At 38.7% G+C, this 20,604-nt stretch overlaps 1 protein-coding gene across 1 annotated transcript; it reads left to right on the top strand.

The window, feature by feature from the left end:
• Positions 1–6,499: 6,499 nt before the first annotated feature.
• LOC112912038 (olfactory receptor 4C46-like) lies at positions 6,500–7,429 on the top strand. The gene has a single exon (XM_025988767.2). The coding sequence runs from the start codon at positions 6,500–6,502 to the stop codon at positions 7,427–7,429; it is 930 nt and encodes a 309-aa protein (XP_025844552.2).
• Positions 7,430–20,604: the final 13,175 nt, after the last annotated feature.

The raw sequence follows: 20,604 nt of genomic DNA, 5'->3' as shown, positions 1-20,604 counted from the left end.
GCCTTTTGATGGGGTCATTAAGCCCATTCACGTTCAGAGTTACTATTGATAGATATGAGTTTAGTGTCATCATATCTATTCAGTCCTTGTTTTTGTGGATTGTTCCACTGAACTTCTTCTTAAAGGGGAGTTTTTTTTTTTTTTTTTTTTTTTTTTTTGCATGCAGCCAGGTGTTATCTTTATTCTCCCCATAACAGAACAAAAAGTAAGGATGTTCACTTACATTTCTTACATTTTCTTTGCTACATTATTAAAAATCACCTTATGCTAAGTAAAATGAATTCCTCTATTTCTGTAGTCCTCATTTACTCACTAAGAGTAAAACTGCAATTACCTCAGATTAAGTTTTACAAACTCCTCTCCTATACCTGTACTTAAAGACCTTTTAAATCATGCCACAAAGAAATTATTTGGTTATACTGGAATTCCATTGAATTGAATTAAATTCAAGTCAAATCCCATTGTAATTAACTCTTGAGACTGTCCAAATTATTTTTTTGCCCTAGAATGTACTGCATTAAATATTATTTGAAATAACAGGCCACCAGTTAAGGGCTAGGAATCATGGGGTTAACACAATTTTTGATGATGTGGGTTTGGCCTATACAAATTTCTTTTTTTTTTTTTAATTAATTTTTATTGGTGTTCAATTTACCAACATACAGAAAAACACCCAGTGCTCATCCCGTCAAGTGTCCACCTCAGTGCCCGTCACCCATTCCCCTCCAACACCCGCCCTCCTCCCCCCTTCCACCACCCCTAGTTCGTTTCCCCGAGTTAGGAGTTTAAAGGGGAGTTTTAAGAGTCCCCCTTAAAATTTCTTGCAGAGCTGGTTTGGAGGTTACAGATTCTTTCAGTTCCTGCCTGTCTTGGAAGCTCTTTATCTCTCCTTCCATTTTGAATGAAAGCCTTGCTGGATAGAGTATTCTTGGTTGCATGTTCTTCTCATTTAGGACCCTGAATATATCCTGCCAGCCCTTTCTGGCCTGCCAGGTCTCTGTGGAGAGGTCTGCTGTTACCCTAATATTCCTCCCCATAAAAGTCAGGGACTTTTTTTCTCTTGCTGCTTTAAGGATCTTCTCCTTATCTTTGGAATTTGCAAGCTTCACTATTAAATGTCGAGGTGTTGATCGGGTTTTGTTGATTTTAGGGGGGGATCTCTCTATTTCCTGGATCTGAATGCCTGTTTCCCTTCCCAGATTCGGAAAGTTTTCAGCTAGGATTTGTTCAAATACATATTCTGGCCCTCTGTCCCTTTTGGCGCCCTCGGGAACCCCAATTAAACGTAGGTTTTTCTTCCTCAGGCTGTCATTTATTTCCCTTAATCTATCCTCATGGTCTTTTAATTGCCTGTCTCTTTTTTCCTCAGTTTCCCTCTTTGCCATCAGCTTGTCCTCTATGTCACTCACTCGTTCTTCCACCTCGTCAAGCCTCGTCCTTAGGACTTCTAGCTTGGATTGTATCTCATTTAATTGATTTTTAATTTCTGCCTGATTGGATCTCAATTCTGCAGTCATGAAGTCTCTTGAGTCCTTTATGGTTTTTTCTAGAGCCACCAGTAGCTGTATAATAGTGCTTCTGAATTGGCTTTCTGACATTGAATTGTAATCCATATTTTGTAACTCTGTGGGAGAGTGGGCTGTTTCTGATTCTTTTTTTTGAGGTGAGGTTTTCCTTCTAGTCATTTTGCTCAGTGCAGAGTGGCCAAAAACAAGTTGTATTGGGAAAAGGAGAAAAAGAGAGAGAAGGAAAGAAAAGCGAAAAAGAAAAAAGAGAAAGAAGAAAAAAAAGGGGGGAAAAAGAGAAGAAAAAGAAAGAAAGGAGAAAAAAGAAAAAAAGGGGGGTGGGGGACGCAATCAGAAATCAAGAAGAAAGAGAGAAAAGAAAAAAAAAAAGCACAAAACAAAACAAAACAAAACAAAAAACAAAACAAAAAAAACAAGGGGGAGTATCTTCCGATTCTGTATACTTTGAGTCCCTTGACTTCCCCTGGAACTGGTCTCTCGCTGGTCTTCTGGGGGAGGGGCCTGCTGTGCTGATTCTCAGGTGTTAGCACTTGGGGGAGCTGCTCTGCCCCTGCCTGGTGCAGGGCTCAGTGGGGGTTGTTCACCCCGTGAGGCCCCGGGAGGAAGCCTCAGTGGCGGGGGCAGCTCTGGGACCCTGAAGTCAGCCCCCGCAGTAGCTCCGGGGCTCTCCGTCTGCAGGGCCTGGAGGCTCCGAGGCGGGGCCGCTGATCTGCTCAGTTCCAGGCAGGAGCGTCCTCGCTGTCCTGGGCCCTCCCGGCCTCTGCCTGTCCCGGGGGGAGGCCGGATCCTGGGCTGTGTCCCGGCGCCCTGTGCTCCGGGGCCTGCGCTGTTGGATTCGCGCTCGCGGCGGTGCAGCCTCCTCCGCGGAGCCGCCGCCCGAGCCCCTCCGAGCTGTTCCCGGAGTCGCGCCGCCCCCTCCGGGCTGAGCTTCTTCCTCCGCCCGAGCCGCCGCTGCCGAGCTGTTCCCGGAGCCGCGCCGCCCCCTCCGCGGAGCTTCTTCCTCCGCCCGAGCCGCCGCCGCTGAGCTGTTCCCGGAGCCCCGCAGCCCCCTCCGCGGAGCCGCCGCCCGAGCCCCTCCGAGCTGCTCCGGGTCCCGCCGAGCGCTGCAGCCCTTAGGGAGCTCGGCGCATCTCCCGGGGCGCAGTTCCTCTGTTACTGTCCCCGGAGCCCGAGGGCATCCCCGCCTTTCTGGGGATCCTGCTCCAATTCCCCGGGAGGCCTTTCCCCCGGGAAGGTCGGTGCAGCTCCTGCTCCTCCGGGACGGGGCTCTCCTGTCCTGGGGACACTCGCCCCGGCCTCAGCCCGGCTCCTCGCGGGGCCCCTCCCCCTTGGAGGTCTTTTGTGTCTTTATTTCTTTTTCCCCGTCTTCCTACCTTGATAGAAGCGCGAACTCTTCTCACTGTAGCGTTCCAGCTGGTCTCTCTTTAAATCTCAGGCCGAATTCGTAGATTTTCAGGATGATTTGAATGTTTTCTAGGTAATTTGTTGAGGACAAGTGACTTGGACACCCTACTCTGCCGCCATCTTGCCCCTCCTCCCCCTTTTAGAATTTCTATTTACTTCCTGCCTCCTGGTGAATGTGGAAAAAAAAAAAAAAAAAAACAGCTTTTGGAGGGAAGAACTATAAAATGACTACCATTGATTTGATGCCCTCACTGCTTTAGCTCTCAAGCAATCAGTAGCAGGTTCCAGAAAAGTTTTATTATTGCTAAGAAGGCAGAAGTTCTCTCTGTGACATGAGTCAACAGGTTAACTACATCAGAGGTCCCACACTGGAATCATGCCATTTTTCTATTTACCTGACTTTTAGCTTTCTTAGAAACTCAGGTTCGCATAGAAAAAAGTGATTCTTACATGCTTGGGTTCAAAGTTCATGGAATGCAATTCTCTATTCAAAATTTTATGTTTGTCTAACATGTCTCTTTAGCATGGTTTCTAAGACAAAGTCTTTCCATCAGAGGAGATAATTAATTCCTAGGAGAGAAAGTAGCAGCTATAAGACAAGGTCCTTGAACCTTTATGGAAACCTCTTTAAATATCATGCACTGTAAGGTGAAAATGATTTTTGTTGACCACATTTCCAGAGGAAGATTCATTATGGTTAGAATAAGCCATTTGAAGGTGTTTCCTCCACATTTCTTGCTTTTTTGCCTATGGGACCAGAGCCATCTGTAGATGATTTCTCCATAGTGTTTCAAAATAATCCATTTTAAATTCAAATCCCAAGTGTTCTATAAAAAGGTTTTGAGGCCATAGGCTAGAAAGGAAGCTTCTGACTTATAAAAATACTTTCTTAAAAACTGTTGATTTGATATCAAATTACTTGAAGAATTTCTTTCTGAGTGTGTCGTATCTTTCCTATGGAAAATTACTATCTAAGAAGAGATCAGTTTGAAGATGGGATTATTTCTCAACACCCCAAAGCATCATTAAGATCTTCTAAGTCTGTAAGGTAAGTTTTCAATATTGCTGATTATCTTGAAGATTGTTACTTCCCCTATATTTTAATCATTGCTTCAGTCCCTTCAAACATAGTAATGCGGTATTCCATCCTCACCTCATTTCTTCAAAAGATACTTGGTAAATATCATCTACCTAAGCTGACACATGAAAACATTTGAAAATCATGGAACTGAAACCAATTGTAGGACTCCACTCTTCATCACCAGACAGCATGCTTTTGCAATGAGATGTGTTTTAATAATCTAGACTCATAATGAGAGTGAAAACAAAATGTAAATATATTTCTCACATAAAAAAGACACAGTATGAATAATAAATGCCACTGATCCATCACTTGTTTAGTCTAAGCATGAAAGGTTAATTCTTTCTGATAACAAAAGCTATGGCTAATTGAGTCCCTATGCCTTCTTTATTCATTGATTTTTTAAAAAGATTTTATTTATTTATTCATGAAAGACACAGTGAGAGTCAGAGACATTGACAGGGGACAGTGAAGCTCCTTTCAGGGACTCTGATGCAGAACTCGATCCCAAGACCCCAGAATCACACCCTGAGCTGAAGGCAGACACTCAGTCACTGAGCCCACCAGGAATCCCTGCCTTCTTTAAAAGTAAAATTAGAGATGATTCTTCCTAAACATCTTGCACAGTTAAATTATCGAATAATTAACACTCAAAATGTCAATCATTCCTATATCCTAGGTGCATACACAGTTAAAAAGGTGATGAAAGTCCTCTTGTGTGTACAACATGGTGGTGATATATTCAAATATGTTTCCTTAATCAATTTGCCTCAAAAGCTTTGAAGTGGATATTATTAATCTTGCTTTACAGATGAGGAAACAAGGATGAAATGTGCTAGAAATGCACTCCAGATAAAAGAAGATGCAGGTGGAAAAATGAGAATTCTAACCTTGCCCTTTTGATTTTCAGACCAAATAATTAACAACAGTGGAAACCTTTTTTAACATTTTACAGATGGTTTTCTTTGGAGATGGAATGTAGTAGGGAGAACTGGGTCTGAGAGAGAGAGCAGTCAAGGTAAAAAGACCTTTCAATGAGTATAGTACCACATTTTATTTGATAATTGACACTTCAAACATGTCATTGTCAAACAATACACACATGTGTATGTGTGTGTCTGCTGATGTAATTGTGTTATACACATTTGCCTCTACAGGAGTAATAAGACCATTATAACTATTACAGTCATATATAGGTTACTAGTTCAATGTTATACGTTATAGCAATAAAGAATTTGGAGGAAAACTATTAAGTATAATTAGAACGACTCTTGGCTCTGCCCTTAACTAGCATCTTGATCTTGGCAGGGTAACAATAGTGGGAATTATCTTACAGGTTTGTGGTGGGGATTAAATCAGCAAATGTCTACAGAAATACTCAAGGCCACTAAATATTCAATTTTAATAAATACTGTTGCTGTTATTATTACCACCAACATAAGTCTCTAAGACTGTTTCCACATCTCAAAATGGATGATATAAGACCAGCTACACAGGATGTTTTCAGTATTAAATGGGATCCTTTACAGAGTACTTGCTACTATACCATGAGCATAGCAATCAATTGTGTTCTATGTTGCAATTATATATTTAGCAACTATAAGGTTATTGTATTTAAACAATAAGCATTATAACTTATTTTTATAGTAGCTTTTGTATACTTTGTTTACAAACCCACCTCCAATGCCCTATTACTCCTACGTCAACTATTATAAATAATCTCCTAACTGGGGTTTCTATCTCTGGCTTCCATCCCCTCTACTGAACTTCACCCTACTTCTCCCAAGACACATGAAGATCTTTTTTGTTTTAAGATTTTTATTTATTTATTCATAGAGGCACAGAGAGAGAGAGAGAGAGAGAGAGGCAGAGACACAGGCAGAAGGAGAAGCAGGCTCCATGCAACAAGCCTGATGTGGGACTCGATCCCGGGTCTCCAGGACCACACCCTGGGCTGCAGGCTGAGCTAAACCGCTGCGCCACCAGAGCTGCCCGAAGATCTTTATTAAAATTATAGCTCTATTGCCCTTCTTCAAATTTATCTTCACTTTTCTACCTATCTTCTCAATATCTCACCATGGTGCCCCATTTCCTAACGACAAAGGGAAAATGTTAACCTTGCATCCTTAGCCTTTACATCATAACCTACCTCCCTTTACCTACTTCCCTGTCACTTGTGTACACTACACTACTTCATGTTAGGCTTACTCACCTCAGATGATGAAGTATACACTGATGATCTCCAGCCTGTGTATTTATAAATTTCCTTATGTCTATACTCAACAGAAATTTCACCCAGGAGATAATTTAAGTAATCTTCAAGAACACAGAAGTTATTTTCTGTCTCAAAAAACCTTATGGAGAATAAACAACTCAGTAGAATCTAGGCTGTTTTTATTTACTAGATGAAGAAGCTTAATAAATTCAAGTTTGCAATAATAAAAGGGATTTCTTTTTCAGGTGATGTAATTAAGTGTAATATGAAATAATGGGGAATAGAAACAATGCGACAGAGTTTGTTCTACTGGGGCTCACAGAGAATCCAAAGATGCAGAAAATTGTATTTGTTGTGTTTCTGATCATCTACATCATCTCTGTGGTAGGAAATGTGCTCACCGTGGCAGCTATCACCGCCAGCCCATTATTGGGGTCCCCCATGTACTTTTTCCTGGCCTATCTGTCCTTCATTGATGCCTGCTATTCTTCTGTCAATAACCCTAAACTGATTGTAGATTCCCTCCGTGAAAAGAAGACCACCACATTCAATGCATGTGTAACCCAAATCTTTGGGGAACATTTTTTTGGAGGTGCTGATGTCATCCTGCTTACTGTGATGGCCTATGACAGATATGTGGCCATCTGCAAGCCACTACATTACATGACCATCATGAATCGACAGGTGTGTGGCCTGCTCATGGCAGTGGTGTGGGTGGGAGGATTTCTTCATGCAGCCATACAGATCCTCTTTATCATCCCTCTACCCTTCTGTGGTCCTAACGTCATAGATCACTTTATGTGTGATCTGAATCCTTTGCTCAATCTCGCCTGCACTGATACCCACACTCTTGGGTTCTTTGTTGCTGCCAACAGTGGTTTCATCTGTGCCTTAAACTTCCTCCTCCTCATGGTCTCCTATGTGGTCATTCTGCGCTCCCTATGGAACCACAGCTTGGAGGCGAGGCGCAAAGCCCTCTCCACCTGTGTCTCCCACATCACAGTGGTCGTCTTATTCTTTGTGCCCTGCATATTTGTGTACATGAGACCCGCAGCTACTTTATCTATTGATAAAGCAGTTGCAGTTTTCTACACTATGATAACACCCATGCTAAATCCCTTAATCTATGCCTTGAGAAATGATCAGATGAAAAATGCCATTAGGAAATTGTGCAGTAGAAAAGTTTTTTCAGATGAGAAATAAATATGCCTGAAGTTCAACATTGATTCAATGGAAAGAAAAAGGTCAAAAGGACATTGGCGTTTGCCAGTGGATAATCTCAGCAAGGAATACTTACCAAGTTAAAAAAAAAAAAAAAACTAAACTGCTACGAATAATAGAAGATTCTGCACTGAGTGGAGCAGAAAAGTGTGCAAGAAAGAGTAAACCCAACTACAGACTATGCTACAAACCTTATACATATATTAACCATCTATAAATTCTAATGTTTTTATTAATAATTCTGCTCATTTTTATACACTGGGCTTGATGAATACAAGTTGCCTAATAAATCATGGTAAAAAATAAATATGGGGTCATAGAAACAAAGAGTTTTTTGACCTCTGAGGGATAATTAAGATTACCCCAATTTTCCAAATTTCCCTTTAGATGTCAAGTCATTTTGTACTGCTCATGTCACCCATCTTATGATGCTAACCTGTCAGATTGAATGAGGGTTCAAATAACTCAACATCTAATTTTTTGAGAAGAATTCCTATTTATTAAATAGAGTCACACTCTACAGAGTACTTAACTAATTATTAAAAAATTTTTGATAAGTCTGATGGGAAATAAATATTGAATGAGTAAATAGTGGTATAAAGGAAGATGAATAAAGGCAAGAAATTATAGAGCAAAGAAATAGTACTGGAGACAAGGGACTTTTTTCCTACTCTTATCTGATTCAGACTCTTGAGTATTCTAGCTAGATCTCCTCGAGAAACCACAATTTGTTTTAACTTCTGCTTAAACTGTGTAATGAGAAAGAAATTGAAATGGAGATTCTCAGTGAAGGAGCAAGAGCTTACCTTGATATTCACCATGCTCTCAACAAGATTTCCTCATCTTATGAATGTGAGCTGTTCACATCATTGCACTCTTTTAATTAGTTTACTTGTAACATTTCATTATGAAAAGCTGTGTTTAAAAATATGTGGCTCCATCTACACGCAAAACAACTTCAGAATATATATATTCCATTTATTTATATTTGGTAATGTATCCCTCTCTCATTCATCAATAGAAGTTTCTTACGTCCAAAGAACATATCAAAGACATTGATGGTTGCTGGGCCTTCAATGACGAATTGAGAGGAACCTGGGTCTTGCCTTCACAGAGCTTAGAACCCACGGAGAAATACCCAGAGAGGAGCAGAAAGTGACAACATCCTGTTAATAAATGGTAAGGTAGTGGCAGCACAGGGTGCTGGGAAAGCATGCTTGGGGGACACACAGCAAAGATCGGGAGTCAGGAAGATTTCCTAGATGAAAAGACATCAAAAATGGATGAAGGGGAATCATCAGAGTGAAAGGCCTATGTTAGGCTGAGAGTATTCTTAGGAAAAGATGCATAACAAATGCCAGGGGGTGAAAAAGTGTATGCGGAAAACCTAATTATTTCAATATGGTTATAGCTATTCACTCAATAACTAATTATTGAGCCACTCCTGTGTGTTGGGTTCTAAGCTGGACACTGAGCTTGTACAAGTCTGTGTAGTAAAATACGAAATGAAAAATTAGTGATAGGGAAGATCGAGAAGAGTCTCATAATTGTGTTTAAGCTGAATGCTATGGACCATGGAGAGAACATTGAAAAGTTCTTCCCCATCCTTTCATAGCCTATACCTTATTTCTTTTTGCACTGAAATGTACCTCACTCTCTGATGTTGCACTTTATCTATCCTAACCTATTGAAGGACATCTTGGCTGCTCCCAACTGTTTTGACAATTATCAATAAAGCTGCTGTTAAACATCCATGAGCAGGTTTTTATATGGGTATAAGTTTTCATCTCCTTTGGGTCAAAGCCAAGGAGTGAGATTGCTGGATTGTACAGTAAATACATGTTTAGTTTTGTGTGAAACTGAAAAAAACATGTTCCCAAATGGCCAACCATTTTGCTTTCCCACCAGCAATAAATAAGGGTTCCTGTTGCTTCACATCCTCACCAGCATTTGTTGGTGACAGTGTCCCATATTTTGTCCATCCTAACAGGTGTATTATGGTAAAACATCATTTGAGTCATTTGCTTATCCAAAATGTGCATATTGATTAATAAAAAAGGTTCATGGACTTGAAGCAAATTGGTCAAAACCTCACAATTGAAATGTGATGGTTTCAGAATCTCTGCTGTATTTGACCTAATATACACATATTTAGTCCCATCATCATATTAAGGTCAACTTATGTTGAATTCTACATACAGTACTGTTCTTACATAAAGTTAGATTTATTCCAAGGGCAATGGGTCATTACATACAGTTTCTGAAGAGTGAGCAATGGAATCAGAATTGTCTATTAAATTCTGTTTCTTTATTTCTTCAGGTCCAAAGACTCACATTTTACAGATAGACTTTTTATAGTTCAGTTTAAAATGTGAATGCCAGATTCCTGGGTGGGTAGGAGTAACATAGCAGACACATGCTCACACATGATAAGGTAGCAATTATGGAAAACAGAATCATCTCTGGTAAGTCTGGAGAGCTACTAAAGGAAGAAGAACTAGAGGGAATGATATAAAAAATAGGGCATAACGGAGCTGAGGTGAATGACTAGAACCACCTTGACTTGATAATTGTCATTTCTGGGTAGAGGATGAAACTCAGGATCCATGTTTTATGAGAGCTTTGGTCAGAGAGCTAGGGAATCTCAAGGACACATCCGTTTTTCCCTCATTTGTGAAATAGCGAAGCCACATAATATAACCAGGAGATAAATAGACTTCTAAAAATAATACAGTGTTAAATTTTATTCTTTTCTTCATGTAACATAGTGTTTTAGAGGTTTATCACATTGCTTTATCAGTAGTTCATTCCTTTTAGTAAGAATAGTATTCCACTGTACGGCTCTCCCACATTTTGTATACTTATTCACTAGCTGATGGACATTTCAATTGTGTCTAGGTAATGGCCATAGTGAATGAAGCTGCTGTGACTACTCATGTACAAGCTTTAGTGAGGACATATATTACCATTTATCTCAGATTGATACCTGAGCATGGAATTGCTGAGTTATATGTTAAATGTATGTTAGCATTTTTAAAAATTGCCATACTGTTTCCAAAAGTGGTGGTGCTATGTTACATGTCCACCAGCAATGTATGAGAGTTCCCATGTCCCCATAACCTCACCAAAAGTTGGCATTGTCAGTCTTTTTAAATTTAGCATATACGTGTTCAAAATATTCTCTTATGACTCATACTTTCTGTAGAATCTGTGGAAATGGTATTCTATTCATTCTGGATACAATCTTTATCAGTTTGTTTTTTGGTTGCATATCTTACTGAATTGGCTAGGTCTTTCAGTAAAATATTGAATAATCTTAATTAGAACTGGTGATACGAAGTGTCACTTCTTCCTGATTCCGAAGCAATGACTTTTGGTATATCACAATTCAATGTTATTGGTCCTAAAAATTTATAGGCAATAATTTATGCATTGTTACAACTATGGTCTTTTTTTCAAAATTTTATTTAAATTTCATTTAGCATACAGCAAAATATTAGAGTTAGGTGCGGAATTGTTTTTCCTTTTTTTAATTTAATTTGTTTGTTTCAAATGTTTATTTAAATTCCAGGTAGTTAAAAAAAAATTCCAGGTAGTTAATATGCAGTATAATGTTAGTTTCTGGTGTAGAACTTAATGATCCAATACTGACATATAACACTTAGTGCTTTGGCTAGGATAAAGTGTAGTTATAATTAGGTGGTAACAAATCAACTCTTGATGTAATAATGTATTTTTTGTCTTAACACAAGCTAGGAATTTACCTCTAAGCGTTGGTGTACATTTTTGATAAATACTATTTGTATTAATTTTAAAATTATTCTCTACCTTTCAATATGATTTATTTTCATTACCTTTATTTTTTTTAATTAATTTTTATTGGTGTTCAATTTACCAACATACAGAAAAACACCCAGTGCTCATCCCGTCAAGTGTCCACCTCAGTGCCCGTCACCCATTCCCCTCCAACACCCGCCCTCCTCCCCTACCACCACCCCTAGTTCGTTTCCCCGAGTTAGGAGTCTTTATGTTCTGTCTCCCTTCCTGATATTTCCCAACATTTCTTTTCCCTTCCTTTATATTCCCTTTCACTATTATTTATATTCCCCAAATGAATGAGAACATACACTGTTTGTCCTTTATTTTAAAACGTTTAAAGTAACATATACTTGAACTTAAAAGTTACGTTTTTATTGCTGTTTTGTACTTTAACTTCATTGTTATTAGATAAGTTGCTCTATAGATAATTTGACATTTGTCAAGAATAATTTTTTTGGGGGGAGGGGCAAGATGACAGATGAGTAGGGTCCCCAAGTCATTTCTCCCCACCAACTTACCTAGATAACTTTCAAATCATCCTGAAAACCTCCGAATTTGGTCCAAAATGTAAAGAGAGAACAGCTGGAAAGCTACAGTGAGAATAGTTTGCGCTTCTATGAAGCCACTCTGCACTGAGCGAAATTACTAGAAGGAAAAACTCACCTCAAAAAAGACTCAGAAACAGTCCTCTTTCCCACAGAGTTACAAAATTTGGATTACAATTCAATGTCAGAAAGCCAATTCAGAAGCACAATTATAAAGCTACTGGTGGCTCTAGTAAAAAGCATAAAGGATTCAAGAGACTTCATGACTGCAGAATTTAGATCTAATGAGGCTGAAATTAAAAAATCAATTAAATGAGATGCTATCCAAACTGGAGGTCTTAACGACTAGTGTTAATGAGGTAGAAGAATGAGTAAGTGACATAGAAGACAAGATTATGGCAAGGAGGGAAGCTGAGGAAAAAAGAGAAAAACAATTAAAAGATCATGAGGATAGGTTAAGGGAAATAAATGACAGCTTCAGAAGGAAAAATCTACATTTAATTGGGATTCCTGAGGGCGCCGAAAGAAACAGAGGTCCAGAATATTTATTTGAATAAATGATAGCTGAGAACATCCCGAACATGGGAAGGGAAACAGGCATTCAGATCCAGGAGACAGAGAGATACCTCCCTAAAATCAATTAAAACTACTCGACACCTCGACATTTAATAGTGAAACTTGCAAATTCCAACAATAAACAGAAGATCCTTAAAGCAGCAAGAGACAAGAAATCCTTAACTTTTATGGGGAGAAGCATTAGGATAACAGCAGACCTCTCCACAGAAACCTGGCAGGCCTGAAAGGGCTGCCAGGATATATTCAGGGTCCTAAATGAGAAGAACCTGCAGCCAAGAATACTTTATCCAGCAAGGCTCTCATCAGAATAGAAGGAGAGATAAAGAGCTTCCAAGATAGGCAGAAACTGAAAGAATATGTGACCACAAAACTGGCTCTCCAAGAGATATTAAGGGGGACTCTGAAAAAGAAAGAGGAAGTCCAAGGAAGCAATCCACAAAAACAGGGACTGAATAGGTATTATGATGACACTAAATTCATATCTTTCAATAGTAACTCTGAATGTGAAGGGGCTTAATGATCCCATCAAAAAGCGCAGGCTTGCCGACTGGATAAAATAGCAAGACCCATCTATCTGCTGTCTACAAGAGACTCATTTTAGACATAAGGACACCTACAGCCTGAAAATAAAAGGTTGGAGTACCATTTACCATTCAAATTGTCCTCAAAAGAAAGCACGGGTAACCATCCTTATATCAGATAAATAAAAGTTTATCTCAAAGAATGTAGTGAGAGATGAAGAGAGAGACTATATCATACTTAAAGGATCTATCCAACAAGAGGACCTAACAATTATCAATATTTATTCTCTGAATGTGGGAGCTGCAAAATATATCAATCCATTAATAATCAAAGTTAAGACATACTCAGATAATAAGACACTTATACTTGGTGACTTGAATGTAGCACTTTCTATAATCGACAGATCTTCTAAGCACAACATCTCCAAAGAAACAAGAGCTTTAAATGATACACTGGACCAGGTGGATTTCACAGATATTTATAGAATTTTATATCCAAACTCAACTGAATACACATTCTTCTCAAGTGCACATGGAACTTTCTCCAGAATAGTCCACATACTGGGTCACAAATCAGTTCTTAATTGATACAAAAAGATTGGGATCATCCCCTGTATATTTTCAGACCATAATGCTTTGAAAATAGAGCTAAATCACAAGAACAAGTTTGGAAGGATTTCAAACATGTGGAGGTTTAGGACCGTCCTGCTAAAAGATGAAAGTGTCAACCAGAAAATGAGGGAAGAATTTAAAAGATTCATAGAAACTAATGAGAATGAAAATACAACCATTCACAATCTTTGGGATACAGCAAAAGCAGTCCTGAAGGGGAAATACATCGCAATAAATCATACATCCTAAAACTGGAAAGAACTCAAGTAAAAAAGTTAACCTTGCACCTAAAGGAGCTGGAGAAAAAAACGCAAAGAGATTCTACACCCAGCAGAAGAAGAGAGTTAATAAAGATTCTATCAGAACTGAATGAAATAGAGACCAGAAGAACTGTGGAACAGATTAACAAAACCAGGAGTTGATTCTTTGAAAGAATTGATAAGATAGATAAACAATTAGCCAGCGTTATTATAAAGAAGAGAGAAAAGACTCAAATTAATAAAATCATGAATGAGAAAGGAGAGATCACCACCAATACCAAGGAAATAAAAACGATCTTAAAAACTTATTATGAGCAGTTTTACGCCAATAAATTAGGCAATCTGGAAGAAATGGACGCATTTCTGGAAAACCACAAACTACCAAAACTGGAACAGGAAGAAATAGAAAACCTGAAAAGGGTGATAACCAGGGAGGAAATTGAAGCAGTCATCAAAAACCTTACAAGACACAAAAGTCCAGGGACAGATGGCTTCCCTGGGGAATTCTATCAAACGTTTAAAGAAGAAACCATACCTATTCTACTAAAACTGTTTGGAAAGATAGAAAGAGATGGAGTACTTCCAAATTAGTTCTATGAGGCCAGCATCACATTAATTCCAAAACCAGATGAAGACTCCAACGAAAAGGAGAATTATAGACCAATATCCCTGATGAACACATATGTAAAAATTCTCAACAAGATACTAGCCAATAGGATCCAACAATACATTAAGAAGATTATTCTCCATTACCAAGTGGGATTTATCCCTGGGATGGAAGGCTGGTTCACCACGCATAGAGCAAACAATGTGATTGCTCATATCAACAAGAGATAAAACAAGGAACATATGATCCTCTCATTAGATGCAGAGAAAGCATTTGACAAAATACAGCATCCATTCCTGACCAAAACTCTCCAGAGTGTAGGGATAGAGGGAACATTCTCAGAATCTTAAAAGCCATCTATGAAAAGCCCACAGCAAATATCATTCTCAATGAGGAAGCACTGGGAGCCTTTCCCCTAAGATCAGGCGCAAGACAGGGATGTCCACTCTCACCACAGCTATTCAACATAGTACTGGAAGTCCAACCTCAGCAATCAGACAACAAAAAGATATTAAAGGCATTCAAATTGGCAAAGAAGTCAAACTTTCCCTCTTCACCGATGACATGATACTCTACATAGAAAACCCAAAAGCCTCCACCCCAAGATTGCTAGAACTCATACAGCAATTTGGTAGCATGGCAGGATACAAAATCAATACCCAGAAATCAGTGGCATTTCTATACACTAACAATGAGACTGAAGAAAGAGAAATTAAGGAGTCCATCCCATTTACAATCACACCCAAAAGCATAAGATACCTAGGAATAAACCTAACCAAAGAGGTAAAAGATCTATACCCTAAAAACTATAGAATACTTCCGAAAGAAATTGAGGAAGACACAAAGAGATGGAAAAATATTCCATGCTCATGGATTGGCAGAATTAATATTGTGAAAATGTCAATGTTACCCAGGGCAATTTACACGTTTAATGCAATCCCTATCAAAATACCATGGACTTTCTTCAGAGAGTTAGAACAAATTATTTTAAGATTTGTGTGGAATCAGAAAAGACCCCAAATAGCCAGGGGAATTTTAAAACAGAAAACCATAGCTGGGAGCATCAGAAAGCCAGATTTCAGGTTGTACTACAAAGCTTTGGTCATCAAGACAGTGTGGTACTGGCACAAAAACAGACACATAGATCAATGGAACAGAACAGAGAATCCAGAAGTGGCCCCTCAACTTTATGGTCAACTAATATTCAACAGGGCAGGAAAGACTGTCCACTGGAAAAAAAGATAGTCTCTTCAATAAATGGTGCTGGGAAAATTGGACATCCACATGCAGAAGAATGAAACTGGACAATTCTCTTTCACCATACACAAAGATAAACTCAAAATGGATGAAAGATCTAAATGTGAGACAAGACTCCATCAATATCCTAGAGGAGAACACAGGCAACACCCTTTTGGAACTTGGCCACAACAACTTCTTGCAAGATACTTCCATGAAGGCAAGAGAAAAGCAAAAATGAATTATTGGAACTTCATCAAGATAAAAAGCTTCTGCACAGCAAAAGAAACAGTCAACAAAACTAAAAGACAACTTACAGAATGGGAGAAGATATTTGCAAATGACATATCAGATAAAGGGCTAGTTTCCAAGATCTATAAAGAATTTATTAAACTCAACAGCAAAGATACAAACAATCCAATCATGAAATGGGCAAAAGACATGAACAGAAATCTCACAGAGGAAGACATAGACATGGCCAACTAGCACATGAGAAAATGCTCCACATCACTTGCCATCAGGGAAATACAAATCAAAACCACAATGAGATACCACCTCACACCAGTGAGAATGGGGAAAATTAGCAAGACAGGAAATAACAAATGTTGGAGAGGATGTGGAGAAAGGGGAACCCTCTTGCACTGTTGGTGGGAATCCAACTGGTACGGCCACTCTGGAAAAACTGTGGGGAGTTTCCTCAAAGACTTAAAAATAGATCTGCCCTATGACCTAGCAATTGCACTGCTGGGGATTTACCCCAGGGATACAGATACAGTGAAACAACAGGACACCTGCACCCTGATGTTTATAAGCAGCAATGTCCACAATAGCCAAAGGGTAGAAGGAGCCTCGGTGTCCATCAAAAGATGAATGGATAAAGAAGATGTGGTCTATGTATACAATGGAATATTACTCAGCCTTTAGAAACGACATAACCCACTATTTTCTTCGACATGGAGCGACCTGGATGGTATTGTGCTGAATGAAGTAAGTCAATTGAAAGACAAATGTTATATGGTCTCATTCATTTGGGGAATATAAAAATTAGTGAAAGGGAATAAATAGAAAGGAGATAAAATGAGTGAAAATCTCAGTGAGGGTGACATGAGAGACACCGAACTCTGGGAAATGAACAAGGGGTAGTGGAAGGGGAAGTGGGTAGGGGGTTGGGGTGACTGGGTGATGGGCACTGATGGGGGCACTTGACGGAATGAACACTGGGTGTTATGCTATATGTTGGCAAATTGAACTCCAATTAAAAAAATAAAGAAAAAAATGAATTTGTGGCACAAAACAGGTTGAATTACTTTAAATAACTCATATTCACTCACCAGCTGATAAGTGTAGTTTTTTATATCTATCTATCTATCATCTATCTATCTATCTATCTATCTATCTATCATCTATCTATCTATCTATCTATACTTTGCTACTTATTATTTTGGATCAAATCCTCTATGTCCTTCTACATGCATACACATTCAGATTTGTGAAAGTTTCAGGGTTGCAAATTCTATCAACAAGGATTTTAGGAATTGATAATGGCTCTTGCTTTAAAGTCTGTTTTGTTTTCTATGTAATATTAACAAAAATAATATTATATATATGTATTTCAAATACTATTTCATTGTGACTGCTTTATCTTTTTCATGCTTTTAGTTTCTTTTTTTCATCTTTCTTTTTTTTAATAATAAATTTATTTTTTTATTGGTGTTCAATTTGCCAACATACAAAATAACACCCAGTGCTCATCCTGTCAAGCGCCCCCCTCAGTGCCCATCACCCATTCACCCCCACCCCCTGCCCTCCTCCCCTTCCACCACCCCTAGTTCATTTCCCAGAGTTAGGAGTCTTCATGTTCTGTCTCCGTTTCTGATATTTCCTACCCATTTCTTCTCCCTTCCCTTTCACATGCTTTTAGTTTCCATTTTTCTTTGCCCTAGGGGGTAAGTGCATTTTTTGTCAAAAGCATGTATTTGAAAAATAGTCACCAAAAGACGTGTTACAAAATGTTCAAAGCAGCTCTGCTCATAATATCCTTAAATAGGAAAAGGTCTGAATGTCTAGCGACAAGAGAATGGATCTCCTGTCACATATCCATGCAGTGAGATACTACAGATCATTGAAAACAATCATAAAATAGATAAAGCATGAAGAATGAATCTCCTGAACATAACAATGAGAAAATAGACACTGAGGAGTATAATCTGCCTTAGTATTTTTCTACAAAATCAAACACTAGGTAAATTTCATCAACTTTATAGATAAAGATAGTGATTACTTTCTGAAGGTGGTGATTTTAAAGAACTATGAAGAGGACTTCTAGTGTACTGGTAATTTGTGACCTTTATTTTTAAGATTTCATTTATTTATTCATGAGAGACAGAGAGGCAGAGACACAGCCAGAGGGAGAGGGAGAAGCAGACTCCATGCAGGGAGACTATTGTGGGATTTGATCCCGGGACCCCAGGATCACGCCTCAGGCCAAAAGCAGGCACCAAACCACTGAGCCACCCAGGGATCCCCAATTTGTGACTTCTAATCTGATTGCCAATTACATGGTATTGCTCATTTTATGGATCTACCCATTCTACACATGAAGATGATCTTTCTTCTAGTAATGTAGTTGGTCATTTTAAGCACATGGCCTTTCAATCTTTAGACTGACAAATGTTTTGTGATGGTCTTTCAAAAGATAAAATCAAACCTTGCAATATTCTTGTTTCTTTATTAGTAGATGCTGAGAAGGTAGTTTGTCCAATTTTTCATTGCTATAAAAACTCTACTTCATGTTTTCTCCCTCATCATTTTTTTTCCTGCTATTCATGCTTCTTTGCACAGTGTCTCCAGAATGACTGCACTTCTTGCATCACATGTGCCTAATCTTAAACTCTTTCAAGGGCACCTTGGTGGCTCAGTTGGTTGAGCATCTGCCCTCAGCTCAGATCATGATCTCAGGGTCCCAGGATCAAGTCCAGTGTCTGGCATCCTGCTCAGGGGGGAGCCATCTTCTCTCCCTCTCCCTCTGTTTCTTCTTTTTTTCCCCCTCTGTTTCTTCTTCCCCTATTTTTGCTCCTGTGTGCTCTCATGCTCTCTCTCATATAAATATAAAGTTTTTAATAACAAATGAAACTCTTCCAGGATTGTGACTACCTTCTTCTCACAAAATTCCACTATCCAGTTCCTTCTCTGTCATAATTGCTTTGTTTCTAAAGAGATCATATCGTTTAAACTATGAAACACGAGCAAAACACCTGATATTACAGTTGAAAGATTTTAAGGTATTACCTGTTTATACTAGAAAATCTTTTTCAGAAGATGCTTCACTTAGTTACAAGATGATTTCATCCAGGTATTGTGCTGCGATGCATTTGTTTTTAATTAATACATCCTATTTTTTTAGAGCAGTTTTACTTTCATCACAATATACAGTAGAAACTACAGAGATACCCACCTGTCCCTCTCACTGGGACAGCCTCTCCCCCAGAGTGCTACATGTGTTACAGTCAAATGAACCTACACTGACACCTCATTATTACCCAAAATTCAGTTTACATCAGAGTTCACTGTTGTTGTTGTACATTCTGTGAGTTCTGACATGTATAATGACACTTTCCAAAATGCAGTGACATACAGAAGTTTCTCTACCCTAAAAATCCTCTACGTTCCACCTATTGATCCCTCTCCTGTCTTTAATCCTTGGCATCCACTGATGAATCTCTTTGCTCTTTCCTTAGTTTTGCCTTTTCCAGAATGTCATACATAGATTGCCCCCAACTTAAAATGATTTGACTTTTACTTTTCCCTTTACAACTGGGCAAAAGTGATGCATAAGTGTAGTAGAAATTGTATTTTGAATTTTGGATTTGGATCTGTTTCTGGTCTAGTGATATGCAGTATAATACTCTTTTGTGATGGTGGGCAGGGACAGTGACACCCATGTGCAGGATGCCTGGGGGCTCTGGTTGAGCATCAGCCTTTGGCTCAGGATGTGATCCCAGGATCCAGGATCCAGGCCCACATCAAGCTCCCTTTAGGGAGCCTGCTTCTCCCTCTGCCTGTGTTTCTTCCTCTCTCTGTGTCTCTCATGAATAAATAAGCAAAATCTTTAAAAATAAATCCATGTGCAACCAAAATGCATTATTTTTTTTCATTTACTTTGTGGTGAAATCACATCTTATTTCTCTTTGCTAATTCTCTCTCTCTCTCTCTCTCTCTCTCTCTCTCTCTCTCCGTCTTTTCTTATTGTAGTAGGAAAAGTCTTTGGTTGTGGATCCAAATACTAACCATTTACTTACCAATTTTAGGCCAGTAGGAGCAAGCATTAAGATTATGGGAAATGATACTGAACTCTGGCCCATAGGTGGCATCAGCATTCTGATTTGTAGGTTCTCACTCTATCTTCACTGTTTATGATTATTGATTTCAGTTGGGCATCAAGAGAGTTGACCCCGAAGAACCATCTTAAAACAGATTCTACTCTAAATATTTGTTTGCACAACTGATTTCTGTATGATCTAGAGGATGTATATATGAATGTTCTATCACAAATTTAGATTAATTCATTTAGTTTTAGATCATAAACTTTTTATTAGATTACAACTTCTGAACTAACAAAGAATATCTATTATTGTGTGGTCTGGCCTCTAAGTATTTTAATAAAATTATCATCAAAATATTATCTTTTATAATTTACTAATTAATATACCATTGGTTTATGTCCATTGACTCAATCATTTTTTCATGAAGGTTACAGTACCTCTACCATCTTAGTACTCCACAAGCCTAAGTTTCCAGTTAATTTTGGAATGCAAGAATTAGTATTTCTTTCATGATTACTTTAAACCTGTAGTCCTATTGCCCCCTTCATTCTGTTTGCAAGACTGATGACATACAAAACCTGTGAGATAGTCCCTGCCCTTTTCATTCACATCTCCCTCTTTTGTTTCTCAGAGTTGCTTAACCAATAAACTTCTTCAAA

This window comes from Vulpes vulpes, chromosome 5 (assembly GCF_048418805.1).
Source record: "Vulpes vulpes isolate BD-2025 chromosome 5, VulVul3, whole genome shotgun sequence".
NCBI classification, from domain to species: Eukaryota; Metazoa; Chordata; class Mammalia; order Carnivora; family Canidae; genus Vulpes; species Vulpes vulpes.
Note: the sequence above shows the minus strand (reverse complement) of the source record. Positions and strands in the feature narration are given on the sequence as shown.